This window comes from Callithrix jacchus, chromosome 17 (assembly GCF_049354715.1).
Source record: "Callithrix jacchus isolate 240 chromosome 17, calJac240_pri, whole genome shotgun sequence".
NCBI lineage: Eukaryota > Metazoa > Chordata > Mammalia > Primates > Cebidae > Callithrix > Callithrix jacchus.
This window is the reverse complement of record NC_133518.1, coordinates 5324176-5346256: the sequence shown is the minus strand read 5'-3', so window position 1 is coordinate 5346256 and position 22081 is coordinate 5324176. Positions and strand designations below refer to the sequence as shown.

The window sequence follows — 22081 nt, the reverse complement described above, 5'->3', positions numbered from 1 at the left end:
AAAGCTTGAATTAATGGAATAAAATAAAATAAATACACAATAAAAATATCTGGTAATCTCATTAATATTTATTTTAAAACAAATGCTAATGAAGAATGAGACATTTGTGTGGAATATTAAAAGAATAAAAATAAAACTCATCCATAAAATGTAGGCAAAACTATTTACTTGGAAAGACTATTTTCAAATTGCCTATACATTAGGAAATATTACTATAGGCAGTCACAAGGTACATCAAAGCTAAGAGTATTCTCTATTTCAAGAAATAAAATAAATCCTGAATCCTTAAGAGGATTAATCCTCTGAAAAACTTAAAAACTGTGACCTCAAATTGTCGACAGAAGTTTTGCTTTCCATTGGAATATGAAATAATAATAATATTAATAACAACAATAAAAGCTAAACTATCCTAATTTTAGGTAATAGAAAATTTCTTGAAACTTTTACCTTTCAAATTTCTTCAACATTCTTAGAGCTTGATTTGTGTTTTGAATCTTTTCAAATGTAACATCCATGAACTTCTGCAACTCATTCTAAAACAGAATAAAATCTAATGATGAACAATAAAATAGCACTGGGAATTTCCTGTTTAGTAACAAGATAAAGGAACTTTCCATTCTGTGCAAACACATGATATGGAAGAAAATGTAACTGAAAATTGAATGAGCTTAAAAGAAAAATAAATGCCCAGAAGCCAGAAGCAAAGAGAGACTTGAAAGCCAGGGCAGCCACGGAGCTGGCACCACAGCAGCTTCCATGGGTATTGGGCCAGACACAGAGCCCGGGGGTGGCAGGGGGGGCTTTATCACAATATGGAGAGAAGGGCTGTGGGGTCCTAACACTCTCAACAGATCCTGTGGAAAGCCAGGATCTTTGAAGCGCTGCCCAGTACACACAAAGGGAATTGAGTCACAAGTTGGGAAAGCTGCAAAGAGGCTTGACATCTGCCCAAACCCTTAAATAGATGGGAAAAACTCACCCTACAATAGAGTTCTCATACTTTCTCACCACAGCTACTCACTTCTACCACTGTAATGCCAAAGCACCCATGGACAGTGTACAAATAAATGGGCAAAGCACTCTTTGGCTCTTGGCCATAGTTTGCTGATCCCTGCCCTAGAGGAACTGAAATCCCACATCTGTGCCACACCTAGATAAGGGGTCCAAGTTTAAACTACACATGAAATAAAAGGGATATAACCCAAGACATTGACATAAAAGTTTGTCTGGGAAGGTAAAACTACTAAGACCCAAGCAGAATTCATGAAAAGCCACTCTATAGAAACACTTTGAAAGGCCAGGACCAAAAGATTCCTACCAGAAAAAAAAATAAATACATAACTTCTAAAGAAGCTCAAAAGGTTTTTGAAAATCCCATGAGAAAATGATCTTTGAGAGAGGAGGAGTAGAATACAGAAACATAATTAGTAACCAAGTACTAGAAATGATATAGCAGTCTGAAGGAGACTATGAAATAAATATATTTAAAGTTGGTAAAGAGTAAAGAAGAAACAGAAACCATAGAAAGAACAGAACAGTATAAAATAAGAGCACTCAGATATTTAAAAATAAAACTTACACATATACAGGGGAACATAATTATAATTCAAAATATAATAGATGCAAATTATATACACCTGAAAAGAAAAAGGATGAATGGCAAGACAGTTCTCAAATAAAATCACCCAAAGTATAGCAGAGAAATAAAGAAATGGAAAAATACAAAAAAAAGAAAAGATGTTAACAAACATGGAAGACAGAAAAAGATGTAACATATGGCTTGTCTACTGGAAATCCTGAAAGAAGAAGGTATTTAAAATGAAAAAGGCTGAGTATTTTCCATAGTTAAAAAAAACTTAGTCCTCAAATGGAGGAAGCACACCAAATTCTGAACAAGAGAAGTATTTTTTAACCACACCTACAACTCACATAGAGTTTCCAAAGGTAAAGAGAAAAACAATACTACAAGCAAAAAAATTATATTAATATTAAAAGAGAAAAATAATATTAAAATCACAAAAGGGAGAAATCAAATTATCTATCAAGAAATGACTATTTGATAACAAATACCTCATTCAGAACAGCAGACGCCAAAAATCAAAGAAAAAATGTCTTCTGACTGCTGAAGGAAAATAACATCCAAACTAAAATCACATGTAAAATGAGAACTAATATTCAAGATTGAGGGCAACTTTATAGGCATTTGAGGGTAAAGACTGGAAGAGTTTGCCATTAACAGACTCTTATTAAAATAAAACTAAAAGATATACTTCTTTTGGGAGGCCGAGGCGGATGGATCACAAGGTCAAGAGATCAAGACCATCCTGGTCAACATGATGAAACCCCGTCTCTACTAAAAATACAAAAATTAGCTGGGCGTGGTGGCGCACGCCTGTAGTCCTAGCTACTTGGGAGGCTGAGGCAGGAGAATTGCTTGAACCCAGGAGGCAGAGGTTGCAGTGAGCCGAGATTGCACCACTGCACTCCAGCCTGGGTAACAAGAGTGAAACTCCATCTCAAAAAATAAAAAATAAAAAAAGAATGATAAATGAACCCAAAAAGAGGGAAAGATACAATTAGAGTACTAATGAGATCTAATAATAAGCAAAGCAATCTGTAAACATGTTGCTAAATCTAAATAATTATTAGTAACAACAAGTATAAAAAGTTTAACAGCAAAGATAAAACTAAAATTCAAGACAACCATAGCATGAATGAGAGGTGGGCTGATTAAAAAATTAATTTTAAACTTTTTAAAGTCAGGTATATATGCTAAAGCCACTAAAAACATAAATATAACATTAAAAATATAAGTAGAAGAGAAATAAAGAGAACAACAAAATTTAATCAACAAAATATAAAACAGAAAAAGTCAAAGAAAAAGCTCGCCTCATTGAAAATTCAAAATAGATTGTAGAAGTAATTGTACCTATACTAGAAACCACAGCCAATGTAAATGGCTTAAACTTGCAATTAAAGGAGAGTCTCAGCTATTTTTATATGTACATACATAAATCATATATAGTGATATAGATCATATATATTTACATATGATTATATATGATATTATATAAAAATTATAGATATATGGATTTAATATATATGTGAATTATATATATACATGTGTTGAATAATATATAAGAATGTTATATATATAAATTATAGACATGTGGATTTTATATATATATGGATTCTATGTATGTGGATTATGTGTGTGTGTGTGTATTATATGTATATAATCTAACCACTGCTCTTTTAAGAAACAGTAGGCCAGATACAGTGGCTCACACCTTCAATCCCAGCATATTGGGAGGCCAACGGGGGCAGATCCCTTGAGCCCAGAAGTTAGAAACCAGCCTAGGCAACATGCCAAAATCCTGTCTCTACAAAAAATATAAAATTTAGCTGGGCATGATGGCGTGCACCTGTAGTCTCAGATACTCAGGAGACTGAGGTGGGATGATGGTTTGAGCCCAGATCTTACCACTGCCCTCCAGCCTGGGTGACAGAGCAAGACCCTGTCTCAAAAAAAAAAAAAAAGGAAGTGGTGGTCTGGATATTGCCAACTGGTTGTCTTACCATGTTACTTCTGACCTCACATTATCTGAAATCAAACCCATTTAGGTACTAATTCTTATTGCATTTCAAACTAGTCTCCTCATTTTACTACTACAATGCCAACTTGTCTCTTCAAGTTGGCAAAGACTTAAAACTTCTGACTAGTAAGTTGAAAAAAAGTTGCTGACTTTTCTTGAAGCATGAAATATAAAATAAGGAAATCATTTTTCTATGTTTTATTTAACTAAATTTAGATTTTAATTATAGCTCTGCACGAAATCTTAGGATGCACAAATAATAAGTTGTGCTTAGTCTTTTGGAGCAATTTTTTGGAGGGAGGTTCAAAGTTACATAATAGTATAAGATGTGTAATGTTCTCAGGAGAACCCATAAAGACCCTTTCAGACAACATATTTGAGGGGTTCATGAAAGGGATTTTTAAATCTTTGATATTTAAATCATTTTTTTACAACACATTTTTACTCTTTGATTAATCTCATTCTGAGATGGAGCTATTGGTGGGTGGGGCGGGGGGGGGGGTAAGCTGCAAACCTCCTGCCCGATCCAACAAAGCTCCAAAGCTGAAGGATCTGGAAGCCTATTACAAGACTTCCTTGCCCACAATAGTTCCGGCTACTTTTACTGGAAGTATATGTATTTTTAAAGTGACATTATTTCTTCTGCTACATCCACATCTTAGGATGAAAAATGTTCCTGCATTAGAAAAACAGTACAGTTAGCCTACCTAAATGAGTATCTAAATGTTTTCACTCAATAAAAAATCTCTATGTATAAGTTACACAAAACCGAAACATTTATAACCCTTCCACTGCCTCCCTCTCCTTCAGACACCAGCAAATCTCTACTGAGCCCTAACACTGTTACCTGGTTTTTCTTACCTTTCTAACCCTATGGCTTCGCAAAGGCCTGGGCTGAACTGTCTGTGAACATGTAGGAACTAGAATTAATTTTCTTGTTCTGAGCCTTGGTCCATTCTTACAGTCTATGGGGGCTGGTTTATGGAATCTTCACACTTATCTTCCCTTTAGTTCTGGGGTCTCAGCTCCTACTCAGTTTTCCCTTAACTCAGCTTGCCACTCAACACCCATCCTCTACTAAGCAATGCCTTCTCTATCTGCTGGGATCAGCATGCTTCTAGACTTCCAACAGCCCACTTGGTTCCAACACGCTGCCTTCTTTGACCTGTGAGTACCAGCATGAACCCTAAATCTGGAGAGGATTCCAGGCTCTGATCCCTTTGACGGGCAGCCATGGACATCACCCTAATCCAAGTCACTCAGGAGTCTTTCACTTGAGATGCTACAGTTGTTGAGTCTCTCCAAGACTCCTGGACTCATCACCACCCTCACTCCATCCAGAGTTGTGGGAAGGTAAGTATCTTTGCCACAGCTTTATCAAGACAAGGGCTGAATTCATGAGAGTGGGTGAGTATTTAAAGGAGAGGCTGCAGAACAATTAGTTAAGAGAAAGAGAATGGACAAAGGAATAAGGAAGTCTAAGTAAAAGAAAAACTCATCGGCAAAAAAGTCAGAAGTGAACAATTTTTAGATGGAAGGCAAGACAGATAATAGTGTGGAATTTCTTTTAAGAAGGCTGAGTAGAATGGGAACTAATATAGTAGTCCCCTTTTATCCTCAGGAATATGTTCCAAAACCCCCAGTGAGTGACTGAAACCAAAGACAGCACCAAACCCTATATACACCATGCTTTGCCCTATACATACAAACATAATAATGTTTAATTTACAAAATAGGCACAGTAAGAGATTCGCAACAATAACTAATCATAAACTAGCACGATTTTAACAACATACTGCAATAAAAGTTATGTGAATGTGCCCTCTCTCAAAACATCTTATTGTACGATACTCACCTATTTTCAGACCACAGTTGATCATGGGTAATTGAAACCACGGAAAGTAAAACCACACAAACATCTTTCCAGCATCAAGCACAGCCTCCTCTCTGAAGCCTAACCCCAGCCAAGCAGAAGTATCAGATTAGCTTTTCCTAGGTTCACAAGATCAGATTCTACGTAACGTTTTACAGACCTGATCTCCCTATACATCTCTGTAGGACTTGAGCTATATCTCTTTACTTCTGAATCCTGACTTTTTGACATAATATCAGAATAGTATTCTTTCATAACTAGCCATTTTAGCCCCATCTGCCCTTTTTTAATGCTACATTCATTACTCATATGTGCTTATATTTTAATCATTTCACCGTCTGCCTCCTGTCTCACTATGAGCTGCGAGAGCACATCTACTTCATTTATTTCTATATTTATAACCTGCAGCATAGACACCCAGACATAATTGCCATATAGCAAATGTCTGTTTCATTGCAATAAATCTACATCTTCTTATTAATATATAGGAATAAAACATAATCCCTGCATTCAAGGTGCTCACCATCTATGTTCCACATAAAAGTTACGTCAGTAACACATGGTCAAACACGGCTGGGAAACACAGGGGAACATCAGAACTTGCCATTCTCCATCAATTTCTAACAAAAAGAGACCAAGATCCACTGTCCTTAGGTCTGAATCTGCCCCCAAAAAAAGTCATTGCTTAAATTATTACAGGCACTCTCCCTTCCCATCTGCTGCATGGCACAATGGTTAAAAAGTTGAATTCTAAAGCCAGAATGCCTAGGTTCCACCTCTTGTTATGTCTGTGACTTTGGGCAAGCCACTTCACCTCACTGTGTCCCAAATTACCCCTCTGCAAAATGAGCGGAATAAGAGCACCCACTTTATAGGATTATTATAATTATTAAATGGATTAGCACATACCAGGTGCTTAGAACAGTGCCTGACACATAGGATTAGCTAGCTTCGTTTACGACTCATTCTAACATTGAACTCATTCCTCCAAAGGTGTCTCAGAGCTCCTTTTACTTTGAAGTGCACAAATTTAATGCAAACCAAAAACTCTGGGAAAGAAATAGAGTGGCTATGTTCCTCTTTTAGTCAGAAAGATATACATTTGCACCTCATTGGAATGAAAAAATGTCCACATATTCATTATGGTAGATACCTGCCCGGTGTCTCCCCATCTTACCCTCTCTGACTCCCCTTTCCTGATAATCAACATTCCCAATGACCCAGTGGATCCCACCCCGCCAGTGTCTAGCACAAGATCTCACAGTTGAGAGGTGCAGGACCAGGCACCTCACCAGAACTGGCTAGCCCAAGCCCTTCCCAGGAATCTGTAGCCTGCCTGGTCCTGTGAAACAGTCTCAGCTGCTGATGCCATAAACTGCTCATATGAGCTGCAAGGCATGATGGCTAGTCTACAGTGAGCAGGGAAAGAAGGAAGAGAGGAAGGGGTTGCAAGACCAAGAGAGGGTCCAGGTATTGAGCAGTCCCACCATTTCTAAGGCCAGTGGCAGGCCTGCCTTGGAATCTGACAGACATTGCTGACCATTTGCCCGAGCCGCCTCTGGTCATAATCATTGCTACACAGTGACAAATGGAAATAAGTGTCTATATTCTAATCACACTGCAATGTTCAACAGAAGGTGAAAGTTAACTCTCTAAGAACTTCAATGGAAGACGTGTAGAAGTCTGATCCACATCATTAGCCAAAGCTATATTTATGACCCTTTAATCCATGAAAAACAGCCTTCAATTATTAATCTGAAATCACAAAACACAGGCTGAGGTTGCTATCGGTCACCTCCATGATGAAGGCACCTCTGCCTTCTGAATGGGTAATGATTAACAGCATTATACAGAAAGGAAAAAATAAACACATGACTGTCAACAGGAATTTTATTATACAACCTACATGAAGGTCACTAGTCTGCTTGCAAAACTCTTCATAATCTTGGTCAAAATCCATTTTCCGCTGGTCTAAGAAATTATATTCCTTTTTCTTTATGGTTGCCACAATGTCCTGAAATATTATGAGATAAATTAGATAATATTTCAATATTCTTATATTACCTAACTAAATAAGACCCTTAAATGTAGAGCCTATAAAACAATTGCCAAAAAAATCCATTTAAAGGAAGGCTTATTTTTTTACTCACATTGTTTCATGCTTATTATTTTACAGGCAGTATAAGGCAGCCATACGCATTCAAAGAAATCACTTGGAAAGCATTTTCATGTTTTATGTATTTTTGAAAAAATAAAATAAAAACCACATCTGAAAATTGGGAAAGGATTTTTTTTCACTAAAATTGTATTGTTAGCCATATCTAAAATACCCTTTTAAAGCCCAGTGAATAATTTACTAAAATATTTTGTTGAAAAGTTTAAATCTTCTCAGAAAATAAATAAGGCTTTCACAGAACACAAACGATATCGGAAGAAAATAATTATGTTATATCTATAGACAAGTTACTATCTTCCAAGCCACAAATCTCTTAAAAATGTCAGACCAGAATCCACCACTTAAAACCCCTCTAGAATTAATTGCTTTCTACTGCCCCGCAAAGCTGCAGCCTGTGACTAGAAAAGCACAACGAGGAAGTTCATCTCCTTGAAAATACTATTATCGGAAGCCTTGTTTGCTTTGAATAATGAACTATAATACTCTGTGATTCTTCTTAACCAGGCACTAAGCCATTCTCAAACTCAGGTGCCCACATTGTTGACAGAGGCATATAATTTTTATGAAGAATTTTGGGCCCCCTTCTACGATCTCCTCTTCAAAGTCACTTCCATTTAAACATCACATCTCTCAATAGACAGAAGTGTATAAATGGCATAACTTTTTGAATCAAGTTTACTAGATAAAACAACCTATTCTTTCATGCTGCATAACTACAAAATTAGTTCTATTTAGAAACTGTGTGTATATATATGTTTTTATATAACATTATATATATGTATGTGTGCATGAAATGTTATATAAAATATACACACACAATATATATATATATATGCATGGAATGATACAATGGCTAGGATTTACAGTGCTGATATTTCTTAAAATCAAAAGAATCAAAGTGTATGTGTATGTATATATACATATACATATAGAAGTAGCTTTTCCATGCTTCTTTTAGACATTTTATATAACACTCTATGTGTGTGTATGTATATGTATATACATATGTATATGTGTATGTATATGTATATATGTGTGTGTGTATATATATTTAAATACATAAACACACATATAGTATTATATTTTTAGGGACAGGGATGAATCTGGAAACCAGCATTCTCAGCAAACTGACACAAGAACAGAAAACCACATACTGCATATTTTCACTCATAGGCGGGTGATGAACAATGAGAACACATGGGCACAGGGAGGGAAACATCTCACACTGGAGTAGGTTAGGAGGTGGGGAGCCAGGGGAGGGAAGGGACAGGAGGGTGGGGGGTTGGGGAAGGATAACACCAGGAGAAATGTCTGATGTGGGAGACAGGGGGATGGAGACAGCAAACCACCACGGCATATGTGTACCTATGCAACAATCCTGCAGGATGAGCACATGTACCCCAGAGCTTAAAGTACAATAAAAAAACTAATAATAAAATGTCTAAAAGAAGTATGGAAAAGCTACATTACCACATTTTGATGTAGCAATTTTAAAGATTTGGGGATTTGAGAAAATCCTGCTCTGTGATTGGATTTAATGGTCACTTAAGATTATTAAGTTAAATAGGAAATGATTGTGACCTTTATACCAACTACTCAAGTTCAATCTACTTAATTATTTTCTTGATAAATATTTCTTGCACACCTATTATGTGGCAATAAACTTTAAAGGTTTCCTGCTATATAAAGGTCTTTTTCTTTTTCTCTCCCAAAACTTGGTATACTTAATGAAAAAGATTCCTTATGTTAGGCTAAACTGTTAGAGTACAAAAATTAGTGTGTAAATAACAAAGACTTGGAACCAACCCAAATGCCCATCAATGTTAGACTGGATAAAGAAAATGTGGTACATATATACCATAGAATACTATGCAGCCATAAAAAAGGATGAGTTCACGTCCTTTGCAGGGACATGGATGAAGCTGGAAGCCATCATTCTCAGCAAACTAACCCAAGAACAGAAAACCAAACACTGCATGTTCTCACTCATAAGTGAGAGTTGAACAACGAGAACACATGGACACAGGGAGGGGAACATCACATTCTGGGGACTGTCGGCAGGTGGGGGCTAGGGGGGAGATAGCATTATGAGAAATACCTAATGTAGATGACGGGGTGATGGATGCAGCCACCCACCATGGCACATGTATTCCTATGTAACAAATCTGCACCTGCATGTTCTGCATATGTACCCCAGAACTTAAAGTACAATTTAAAAAAATTAGTGAGTAGTGGTTAATTATATGATCCTTTTCAAATTCAAATACAAAAAAAATTTAAGATTTAGTGTCACTGTTCCCCAAAAAAGAAAAAAAATTGAATATGTCTACATTAAGAATTCAAAGCAAACTGTTTATAAATTGTATTTCTAAAATCTTCAAGATGTTATTAGGTCATCATGTCTACTTTCAAAACTAAAGTTAGTCACACAGATACCATCACAAGATAAAGCAGTTAAAAATCAAAATAATCAGGGAAGTCCGATCTAGAATAAAATCAGGTCCTTTCTATTTTTTAATATGGGTCCAAATAAAATACTTAAATGCAGAAATAATTTAGTGCCATGCAATGCCTGGTGTCAACTAGTGCCTGACACAGTGTAGTCTTCATTAAATATTTCTTGCATGAATAAATGAAATAAGTTACATTTAAGCATTTTCCCTGTACTACTAATGAAAATGCTTTTTTAATGGTGATTAATTTTAGACTATTGGGAAGTCATTCTTATAACCACAAACCTGAAAAGAAGATATTAGAACCATTACACAATTCTCAAATAAATCTAATTTCTTTATTGTTAGAGGACATGAGGTTATTTATATTACATTCCAAACTGATGATTTGAATCATTCTCAACACCGTTGTTTGCATAAAATATTGAAGTTTAGTTGTGGATTATGGTAGAAAATACAGCTTTAAAGTACAATACCTGGTATTTAGTGACTATGTCTTCTAGCCCTTCAATTGTAGAATCTTGCAGGACTGAATACGTCCTGAGGATTGTAAAGATGTCTATTATCTTGGCAAGGCGTTGGTGAAAAGTTTCAAATTTTCCCAAAATATACATCTCACTAAAATCAAACTGCTTTGCATTTGGATCTTGTTTAAGCTTCTGTTTTGTCTTGTGAAAGCAGTGCTGGTATTCCTTAAAATCACAAGAAAAATATACAACAAAGGGAACCACAGAGGTATCAACTTTATTTTCTTAAGCGAAGGCAATAGCAAAACTAGGATGGAATTGCAAGCCTTTTTTATAGTTTCATGCCTTTATGTGTACTCACTCATCAGCCTGGAAAATCATCTTTCACCTCTTCTAATCAAGCAATTCTAGATTCTAATCTGGTTACTCATGACACAACTCAAAGGTCTGGTTTTCCCATCTTGGTCCCACGATTTTGGTAATAGCATCCTTCTATGACTCTCTCTCTCCATTCATCTTTAAGATGCTTAAGAAACCTTATATAAGTTGTCTTTGTATCTCTAGTATTTAGTGTAGTATCAGGACATAGTAGGCTCCCAAGGAGGGTAAAAAAATAAGTGAATAAATTTTCTGGGAAAGTATAGTAACTTTCAATTTTCTTAAGAGTTAAGAATCACTGTTCTTTTTAGCAACCAATAACATAATAGTTACAAAATGATTTCAGATAGTCTCAGCAGCAGAAATAAGATAAAAATAACAGAACATCTAAATACTAAACAGACCATTACCTGTTTCAGTTTAATCGCAGATAGTAGTTTTTCTACAACAACATCCTGTGGCTGGTTCCAGATGGAAGTGGTTCCATGATTGGTAATATAGGCTTTACATGCAGATATAATCTGATTTGTCACCTGGGATTTTCCAATAAAATGATGTTAACTACACAAAACAGCCATGGATTATACTCTGGACTAGAAGGTCCTTAACTCTTCTGCTTCTCAGAACTCACAATCTTCTAACTTGAGCTTGGATTTATACAATTATAATCAACCAATGATCCTCTGATATTGTCAAAATCGTCTGTGAAATCACAGAGTTGGAAGCACCATGGAAAATTGACAGTTTGGGCCACCTTGTTTATACAGGATGAATTGTCTTAACCAACCAAGAAAGGATTCATTTCCCTACCTAAAAACTGATGAGTTTTATAATATCTAACTCACAGTTTATTAGCACCATTTAAAATACTGTCAACCCTGATCTTTCCATGTGACCATGATCAGCAATGGAAATGTCACAAGGAGGAGGCCACAGAGAGAAGGAAAGATGCTATACAAAACCACTAACGTTTTATTCATTTATTAATTTTTTGAATAACACACAAAGAAAATTAAATGACCATGCTGTATGCATGGAATGATATGATGCCAGGATTTCCAGTGCAAGGGGTGGGGGTATGGGGGTATGGGTGAATCAAGATCAGCCATGTGTGGCTATTTGCTGAATCTAGGTGATATGTACATGACATTCCAGTATACATTTCTCTCTCCTTTTGTACCCACTTCAACATTTCCATAATGAAACCTTTTTTTGTAATTAGATAAATGGTGGTTTCATTATTTTATGCTAGATCAAGTTTTGCAAATAATATGCATAAAACCTAAAATAATCACACAAATTTACTTTTGGGTCTCATTTACACAGAGAATACTCCCCCAACCCTAACATATAATTTTAAAGTATACGGAAGCTGGGAGGGAATCTTGCAGCCATCCCTCCTTTTTCTTTTACCTCAACTACCTACAAGAGAGCAGAAGGAAAAAGTTTCCCATTGAGCTCTTAAGGCTTGATGTCTCTATTCCCAGGAAGAATTTTGCCTCCTACTATGGTTAGTATTCAGAATGCAAGTCTTGATGAGTCAAAAATTCTTCCATTTTAATACAACATTTAAGATTTTTGCCTTGATAATGAAAAAGTCATTTATTTCTTAGAGACCATTCAAAATGAGAATAGTGACAATGCTTACCGTAAACACTTACGAGTTAGGACATAAGGTTTAAGCATAGTTATGTTTTTGGCAGAATCATTATAACTGCTTTATAGATTACTAGAACATTGCAAATGGCTTTTATTGCCATGATTACTGTTGTAATAACACCAAGTAAACAACTGCGGCATCAGATAAATTTGGAACAGTGGCATATGAAACAGGAGACAGCCAGTTAAATATAGCTTTTCTTAATTAAAATTTACCCAGTAGGAATACATGATGTGCTCAACCACACAGGAAAAGAAATTCCAAAAGTAATCTTTTTTCCTTTGTATTATATAAATGATAAAATATTTATCATAATAATTACTTTGGGAGATAATGCTTTATGATTTGCTAGAGTCAGCCTCTGATATAAATTTAATTCTATCTCTATTGATAGCCTAAGCCTTTTTAAAATGGTAAGATACATATATGTTGAACTGGGCCAATGTGGTAATTTTTAATTATCAATAAATTGATCATTGGCAAAGAAATATAAACGACCATGACCTCTACATCACACACTTACCTTTACAAACAGAGATGTGATCTTCTCAGAGGTGTTATAATAATGAGAGATACTATAGATCATTTTAATTGCATTTATAAGTGTAGGAATAGCATCCATCATGGACAGCTGAAAGATACCATCAAAGTTTTCAGAAAAAAAAAATCATCAAATTGAGCAAAATTCTAAGACTAACCATTCCATTGGCATTAAAATAAAGTTTAAGATATCTCCATTAAACATCTAAAAATACTATCTAATGCTTTGCATGAATATAATATATTTAATAGTACTTTTATTATTTTAGTCATATATGGTTAATCAAATGTTATTTCAATGAAAGAATCATTGACCTGCTGTTAATGACAAGGAACATCAAGTTAACTGTTAACTGTTATTAATGATGAACTGTTAATAACAATTAATGTTGTAATAAGTAAAAGCAGGCACTTCCCAAAGCTAAACGATAAATCACCAGTTAACAACTTTTCCCACAGTTCTTCGGGGTATATAGTTCAGAATGTCCTTTGCAACATTTAATGGAAAATGTAACATGCAATAAATGTTTTAAAATATAACACCTCATACATATCTTCAATAAATAGTAGATAGATTGTTTAGAGTTAGATATAGAAATACAGATATCTATGTGTATGTGTGTATATGCATATATATATACATATATATATTAGAAATATATATATATACATATATATATATTAGAAAATAAAAAGTTTCTAAGACCTTTCCAATGGACTGTGATATCAATGAACCAAAATTCAATATTCAGTGCAGCTAGTGAAAAAAGGGTTATCTATAGACTAAAAGAGCAGAAATCCTTAATTCACTGGATCACTGCTGTACAAAGGGTCACAACATTTTTCAAGTGTATACAAGTATTTTACATTGTCCTTTGCTTCGTTAGTTGCATCAGTGATTCGAATATCTGTCTCCCGCCAAGTCTAAGCACAATATGGAAAAGCAATTTTAATGCAATTATTAATAGAGGAAATTCCAACATAACAACTGCGAAGAGTCACCACAAGTCCATTAAGCCAGACTTTCTGCGTATCTCACATAAAACTGAATCCAGAGGGGTGAGAGATATTGCTATGCTGGAAAGCAATTTAAAATTTTTGACTGAATATTTTAAAGCATCTCTTCCATGGCATATGAAATCTATGCCATGACTGTCACAGAGTACCAAGAAGGCAGCACCTACCTTTTAACTCACACCTTTTCCCCTCCGCTGGTTACCAGACCCATCTGGTACCCTGCTCCCATATTTTCTGTCTTTCTGCTATTCTAACCTGACCTCCCTTCCTATATCCCTATACATTTCTCCATTAATGTAGTAAATATTTATTATCTGCCAACTGTATGCCAGGACTGTGCTATGAGCTAGGAACTCAGAAATAAAAATATAATCTAATAGTGAGAGAAGTAAAAGGAAATTATTTAGCACATCAATACGTTCCACTGACTTCATGGAAGTCCGACTGATAATATTTCTGAACTATATAGCAAGGTTCACCTCTGCTATTTCTTTTAAGAATAATACAAAGTAAATCTATAGCACATTTATAGCAACTAATTATTATTGCTTAGATTATTTGCATGTATCAAAACATGCAAATAGCTAATAACACCCATGCAAATAGTTAACAAATAGTCTTTCCAACATTAATGCCAGGTGAGTTAGGCAGCCTCTAGGATGATCCCCAATGACCACAGACTCCCTGTATTCAAGCTCTTGTATTCATCCCTTCTCCTTGATTGTGAGCTGAATCTAGTGACTTGCTTCCAGTAAGGAGAATATGACAAAAGTGATGGGATGTCACTTCAAGAACTAGTTTAAAGACTGTAGCTTCTAGGTTGGGTGCTCTCTTGCCTCTCTCACTTGCTCCCTTTAAGGGAAGCCAGCTGCTATGTTCTAAGCTGCTCTATGGAGAGGCCCATATGGGAAGGAACTGAAGGAAGTCTCCAGCCAACAGCCAGCAAGAAACTGAATCCAGCAACATCCAGATGAGTGAACTCAGAAGCACATCTTCCCCAAGTTGAGTCTTAAGATGAACCCACATCACAGCTGCAACCTCATGAGATACCTGGAGTCAGAGGCACCCAGCTAAGCTGCACCCAGATTCTTGTTCCATGAACTGTGAGATTAAAATATTGGCTGTTTTAAGCTGCTAATGGGGGTTGTTTTTTTGCAATATAAAACTAATATACAAGGGCTAAAAAATAAACATGAATATGGTGAGTTTTCATTATTATTATTTCTAGCTGGTCTGAAATCATTATATACACATACATATGCGTGTGTGTATATATATATATATATATATATATACACACACACACACATGCTATCATGCTCTGTCTTAATTACATGCAATGCCCTCTAATAACACATATACATACATGTAGACCAGCTAACAAATACCTTTAATTCAAAGACTATTCCACAGCCTCCAAAGTTATATGAGGAAAATATTACGTAATTTTAAATGTTTTTCATAAAGGTATCATAACATGTTTTTGTTCCTAATCACTCTATGACTTGAAAATATGCACAGAGAATTCTCCTTCCCATTTCGTAAGGCAAAATGAAATGGCTGACGACCTTGAGCAGTTTTGACTTGGCCGCTGCAAGCACTGCCAGCATGGCCTTCACATCGGGGCTTTTCAGTTGTTCCAAGAGGTAGTTAAACTTGGATAGTCTTTTCTTCCAGTGCCCCAGCTCTGCTCGTGGCCCAACGTCATCCGCTTCCTTCCGCAACTGATTGTTTTCAGCGAGAACCTACAAATGCACAGGAAAACACGAGCCACTGTGTGGGGCTGGAGATACTAAAGTTACACACAAGCAAAACAAATAAGGAAATCGATTATCCTATCTGGATCATGATATATGTGTATTCCATGCTTCCAGCAACCATCTTTTACTAACTTAGCATGTATCCATCCATTTTTAAATGCCAACGAAAATTTATTTGACTTGTTTTCACTGAAAACCACTTATGCCTTCCGCATTTGAAAATAGTTTATAGTGGGCAAAGGATATGAACAGATACTTTACGAAAGAAGACATATATGAGGCCAACAATCATATGAAAAAATGCTCATCGTCACTGGTCATCAGAGAGATGCAAATCAAAACCACATTGAGATACCATCTCACGCCAGTTAGAATGGCGATCATTAAAAAATCTGGAGACAACAGATGCTGGAGAGGATGTGGAGAAAAAGGAACACTTTTACACTGTTGGTGGGAGTGTAAATTAGTTCAACCATTGTGGAAGACAGTGTGGCGATTCCTCAAGGCCTTAGAAATAGAAATTCCATTTGACCCAGCAATCCCATTACTGGGTACATATCCAAAAGACTATAAATTGTTCTACTATAAGGACACATGTACACGAATGTTCATTGCAGCACTGTTTACAATAGCAAAGACCTGGAATCAACCCAAATGCCCATTGATAATAGACTGGATTGGAAAAAATGTGGCACATATACACCATGGAATATTATGCAGCAATCAGAAATGATGAGTTCGTGTCGTTTGTAGGGACATGGATGAATCTGGAAAACATCATCCTCAGCAAACTGACACAAGAACAGAAAATGAAACACCACATATTCTCACTCATAGGTGGGTGATGAAAAATGAGAACACATGGACACAGAAAGGGGAGTACTAAACACTGGGGTCTATTGGGGGGAAAAGGGGAGGGCCAGTGGGAGGGGGAGGTGGGGAGGGATAGCCTGGGGAGAAATGCCAAATGTGGGTGAAGGGGAGAAGAAAAGCAAAGCACACTGCCATGTGTGTACCTACGCAACTGTCTTGCATGCTCTGCTCATGTACCCCAAAACCTATAATCCAATAAAAAATAAAAAAATAAAAAAAAAAGAAACCCACCAAAAAAAAAAAAAAAAAAAAGAAAATAGTTTATATTTGGGAGTTATTTTGAGATTTTTCATTTGTATTTTCTTCTTTTAAGGATATGTATTTTACATATTTATGGGGTACATGTGAGTATTTGTTATATGTATAGAATGTGTCATGATCAGATCAGAGTATTTGGGATATGATTACCTTGATTACTTACTGTTTCTATGTGTAGGTAACATTTCAAGTCCTCTCATCTAAGTATTAGATTGGTACAAAAGTAATTTGCCCTTGAAAGTAATGGTAAAAACCACAATTACTTTTTGCACCAACCTACTATTTTGAAATATACAGTATACTGTTGCTAACTACAGTCACCCAATCTGCAATAGAAAACTACCTATTTAATGAGCTGTAATGAGCTTCCGAAGGCCTTGACCTCAGGAATTTTTCTTGGCTATTCATTTACTCTATGACCTTGGAGTAACATAACCTTATTAAACTGTATGGTTTAGGCTAGTGGATTTTAACTGTGCTTACTTTTTAACGTAATGTCCACCTTCATTCCTTCATTTAAGACTTTTCTGAATTTTTTTAAGGTTAAGTCTCCAGCTCCTTTTTGGAGGACATGCTAAAATAGAAAACTCCTCATGCTTCTACAGCAGTTCTTTCCAAAGTAAATTAGACTTCAAGGAAAAAAAACTTGCAAAGTGCAGCCTTTGAGTGATCTAAGTATACAAAGTCATTACCTCTTCTTAATTCATGATAGTAAATGAAAAACCACGTTGGACCTCTCACCTCCTTAAGGATTTATAGTAAAAACTCTTAGCAAATGGAATGCCATTTGATAATACATCTTCTTCCATTGTCTAGTTCAGTAACTTGGCACCTGAAATTGACATTTGTTTTCTCAAAATTACCTGTTCTGTCTGTTTGATCCACACTTTCATACAATCCTCTATTTTCTCCAAAGTCTCAGGGTTATTTGCTAGAGTCAAGTAGTCCATAGGTTCCTTTAGGGTTTTCAGTTCAAGTATGTCACATTTTCGAAGGTTCACCTAATCAGAATGAAAATTAAATAATAAGATGATGATTTTATAAAACACACAGACTTTGGGCCCTCTATTTTTCACTTTGCTGCACTCTGACAGTGTTCTGGGAAGTCTGTCAGGTAGCGCATAGCTCCTCTCCACTCCCACGTGCCTTTGTCCACATTGGCCCCAGACTGTCGGGACCTCCCAACACTTCCCTGTGATCCTACACACCCTCACAATTCAACCCAAAGCCCGCTGCCCTCTCCCACTCAGAAAGACTGCCTCCTCCCACCTGGGCACCCATCCCATTTTGTTAAAACTTTTGTTGCAATCTGAAGTGGAACCACATAAAAAAATACTGCTTTTTTAGATAGAATACCAACATTTGTATTTGGTTCAACCTGCATTTTGGTCTGGCCTCCAACAGTTAATCACAAAAATAACTCAGGCAGCTGGAGTCATCCAGCTAATCATCTTGTGTCTCCCTGAATAAAGGTTGCTTAACTCCCCCATTCTACATCCTTTGGAAAGCATAATGCCCCCTCCCCAATCCCAGCAGGATCAGCACTCCTGGGAGAGCAGGGCAGAGTGTAACACTGTCATCATTACCATGGGACCCATTTCCCTACCTCCCCCTACATGCCCAATCTGGGCTCTGTCATCTCTCTTATTCCTTTGTCGTCTCTCTTTCTCTCTCTCTCTCTCTCTCTCTCTCTCATTCTATCTCTTTCACACACACACAAACACACACACACACACACACACAAACATGCCTGCATCTATCAAACGCCGCCCCAAGTAATCACAAACCCAGACTTATAAACAGCACAAAGCATACAGAAGCTAAGTCTCACATCTGCCAGAATTATTCTTAAAGGCCCTTTTGATCATTGACTGAACCACAGAATCCAACTTGTTCTCTCCAAACATATCAACTCCTCTTTCCTTCTTCTGCCCCTTCAGGATCCCTTCTCACCTCCATCTGCCACCCCCATCCCCTCCCCACACACACACACACACACACACACACACACACACACTTCAGTTCCAAATTCCTTTCATTCTAGGATGCACAGCAGTGCCACAGCATTTCGGACTCTTGCCTTTGGAGTCGCTCATCTAACTGAGTAAAGTCTTGCATCACTGCCAACATTTTTACGGAACCCCTGAATGTGATGATTATTACAAACTGTGGAAACTTGAATCTAATCACCACCACATCTTGAAGGGGCAATAAAATTGCCTACAACATTTTTTGAAGAACTGCAACACGAGGAACTAAGACCGTCTAAGAGACGCATCACACACGTACTGTACTTGTTGACCACGTGATCATTTTTAAAGGAACAGCTTATTCATCCTTACCTTCTCCTTCAAACTCTCCTGGGCACCCGACAGGACATTCACAAAGCCTTCCAGGGAGCTCAGGAACTCCTGCCGGACATGAGCTGTGTCCTGAAGGCCCTCAAGCTCGCCCCAGCCATGGCTCATGGCTCTGAGAGCAGGAATGAAGATGTCCAACAGCAAACGCCTCACACTGTTGAGCAGGCCTCCATCGGCAGCATCTAACATGTTAAAGCTCACCTCCTGGAAGACAAGCAGGAGATCCTTTACTGTACATATGATCCTCAAATGCCACACAGCTACTAAGTCATTTCTAAATGTTGTCAGTTTACCAAATACCCAGAAAATTATTAGTTTGGGCCAGGCATAGTGGCTCACACCTGTAATCCCAGCACTTTGGGTGGCCAAGGCAGGTGGATCACTTGAGATCAGGAGTTCAAGACCAGTCTGGGCAACACAGTTAAACTAAAAATACAGTCTCTACTAAAAATACAAAATTAACTGGGCATGGTGGCAGGCACCTATAATCCCAGCTACTCGGGAGGCTGAGGCACGAGAATCACTTGAACCCAGGAGGCAGAGGCTGCAGTGAACCGAGAGGCATCACTGCCTTCCAACCTGGGCAACAGAGCAAGACCCTGTCTCAGAAAAAAAGAAAATTATTAGTGTGACAACCTGGTTAAGAAATAAGAGGCAGGCCGGGCACAATGGCTTACGCCTGTAATCCCAGCACTTCGGGAGGCCAAGGTGTGTGGATCACAGGAGTTCAAGACCAGCCTGGCCAAGGTGGTGAAACCCCATCTCTACTAAAAATACAAAAATTAGCCAGGCATGATGGTGGGCACCTATAATCCCAGCCACTCAGAAAACTGAGGCAGAGAATTGCTTGAACCCAGGAGGCAGAGCTTGCAGTGAGCCAAGATCATGCCACTGCACTGCAGCCTGGGCACAGAGAGAGATCCATCTCAAAAAAAAAAGAAAAGAAAAAAGAAATAAGCTTTATACTATCCTAAATTATAATCATCAAAATAAAAGCATGCAATAAATAGAGTGCCAGATGTTTACGAATTCATATGCTCCAAGAAGACAGTGCACCATCAGAGGGACAGGAAAAACTTGTACAGACACACTTTACTTCATGCAAAAAAAGAAAGTTACATATCTACTTTCAGAAATCTTATCTTAAATGTATAAAATTCACCACTAAGTAAATTATGCATGGGTAATTCTTTAGAAGAAGAAAGCCCTCACTGTTACACATGTTGGGAAAAGCAGCAAAGGAGAAAGGACTTACAGAGTAACTACATAAATTGGTTATGAGTAACATATAAACAAGGAACAACAAACTGTGGAAGGCCTCAGGAGGCCTCTGAGGAGGAAGGCCTCTCCATGCCTCATGTTCCGGTGCAGGGTGACCTCGGCTCTGTTACCAAAAACATTGTGCTCAAGGACGTAAAACCCCTTCGTAGCACTATGATGTAGCCAGACTTGTAGGGTCCTTGTAAGGCCTGAGTTCCACCAACTGCACATAGATAATAGGCTAAAGATAACCACGTGTTCTTGTTTTGTGAAACTCCCAAAACGCCACTGTTATCAGTCCTTAGAATGACACACCAGTTCCGGCTCACTGATTCTCTTCCGGCTCACTGATTCACTCCACCATCACTCCACTCCTACCCTACAGATCAAACTGATTGTAATCAATAAAAATGTGGATGATCAGAGCTCGGGGACTTCACTGTCTCCTCCAAAGTAATAAAGTGATGGTCCCCTGGTCCCACCTTCTCTCCTTATCTGTCTTTTTCTGATTCCTTTGTCCCACTGAACTCAGGGTACCCACGGGTGATGTACAGCTGGTTCCCTATATTCTGGTGCCCAACTGTGGGGCTCATGAATCCCTACATTCCACACAGCCAGAAGGCTGTATCAATTTGTGTTAATAAATCAAATATTAAGTCCTCTTACTCAAAAGATTTAAAGGGAATGTCCTCTTAATTTCTTGTTTTAAATTTTTAAAAAATACTTCTCTGAAGAGTTTCAGATACCGTAGTGAATACAATGGTTGTCCTTTACTGGAGGAATATTTGTGTACAAGTTGTTTGATTTTTGGTAATTCAGAGTAAACAACAGCTCTTGCCCCTTAGCCGGTGGATGTTGTCAGGGGTGATGGCTTTAGAAGGGTCAGTCCTGATGAAGAACACACATGCCCCAGTAAGGGCCACATCTTTTCCCTCAGTCACGAACACCTTGGGTTTTTTAATCTTTCCAGAAACAAGATTTACCCCTCCTAAAGAGCCAAGTTGTCCTACAAAAGAAAAATAATTTTAGTATCACAAATACTTTTTACAGTCCACATGGTTTCCTTTGGAAAGAAGTTTCCTTGTTAAAATATTGCCATTGTTGACTTGTCCGTGTGCCTTAGGTCGGTCCACCTCTTGAACAATCTCTAGCATGAGCCCTATAGGCACACTGTTGACTTGTCCGTGTGCCTTAGGTCGGTCCACCTCTTGAACAATCTCTAGCATGAGTCCTATAGGCACACTGTTGACTTGTCCGTGTGCCTTAGGTCGGTCCACCTCTTGAACAATCTCTAGCATGAGCCCTATAGGCACACTGTTGACTTGTCCGTGTGCCTTAGGTCGGTCCACCTCTTGAACAATCTCTAGCATGAGCCCTATAGGCACACTGTTGACTTGTCCGTGTGCCTTA

The 22081-nt window shown here is 37.4% G+C and overlaps 1 protein-coding gene across 2 annotated transcripts in view; it reads right to left on the bottom strand.

Moving 5' to 3' along the window:
- LOC100389549 (dynein axonemal heavy chain 5) overlaps window positions 1-22081 on the bottom strand; it is a 60408-nt gene that overhangs the window by 14229 nt on the left and 24098 nt on the right. For both annotated transcript variants that reach the window (XM_078353694.1, XM_078353693.1), the window contains exons 2-9: window positions 19394-19615; window positions 17915-18052; window positions 15729-15905; window positions 13127-13234; window positions 11354-11476; window positions 10575-10790; window positions 7376-7483; window positions 448-533 (exon numbers count right to left, since the gene is read on the bottom strand). In XM_078353694.1, coding sequence (XP_078209820.1) covers window positions 448-533; window positions 7376-7483; window positions 10575-10790; window positions 11354-11476; window positions 13127-13234; window positions 15729-15905; window positions 17915-18052; window positions 19394-19600 — 1163 coding nt within the window. In that variant the 5' untranslated portion in view covers window positions 19601-19615. The remainder of the gene's footprint in view (window positions 1-447; window positions 534-7375; window positions 7484-10574; window positions 10791-11353; window positions 11477-13126; window positions 13235-15728; window positions 15906-17914; window positions 18053-19393; window positions 19616-22081) is intronic.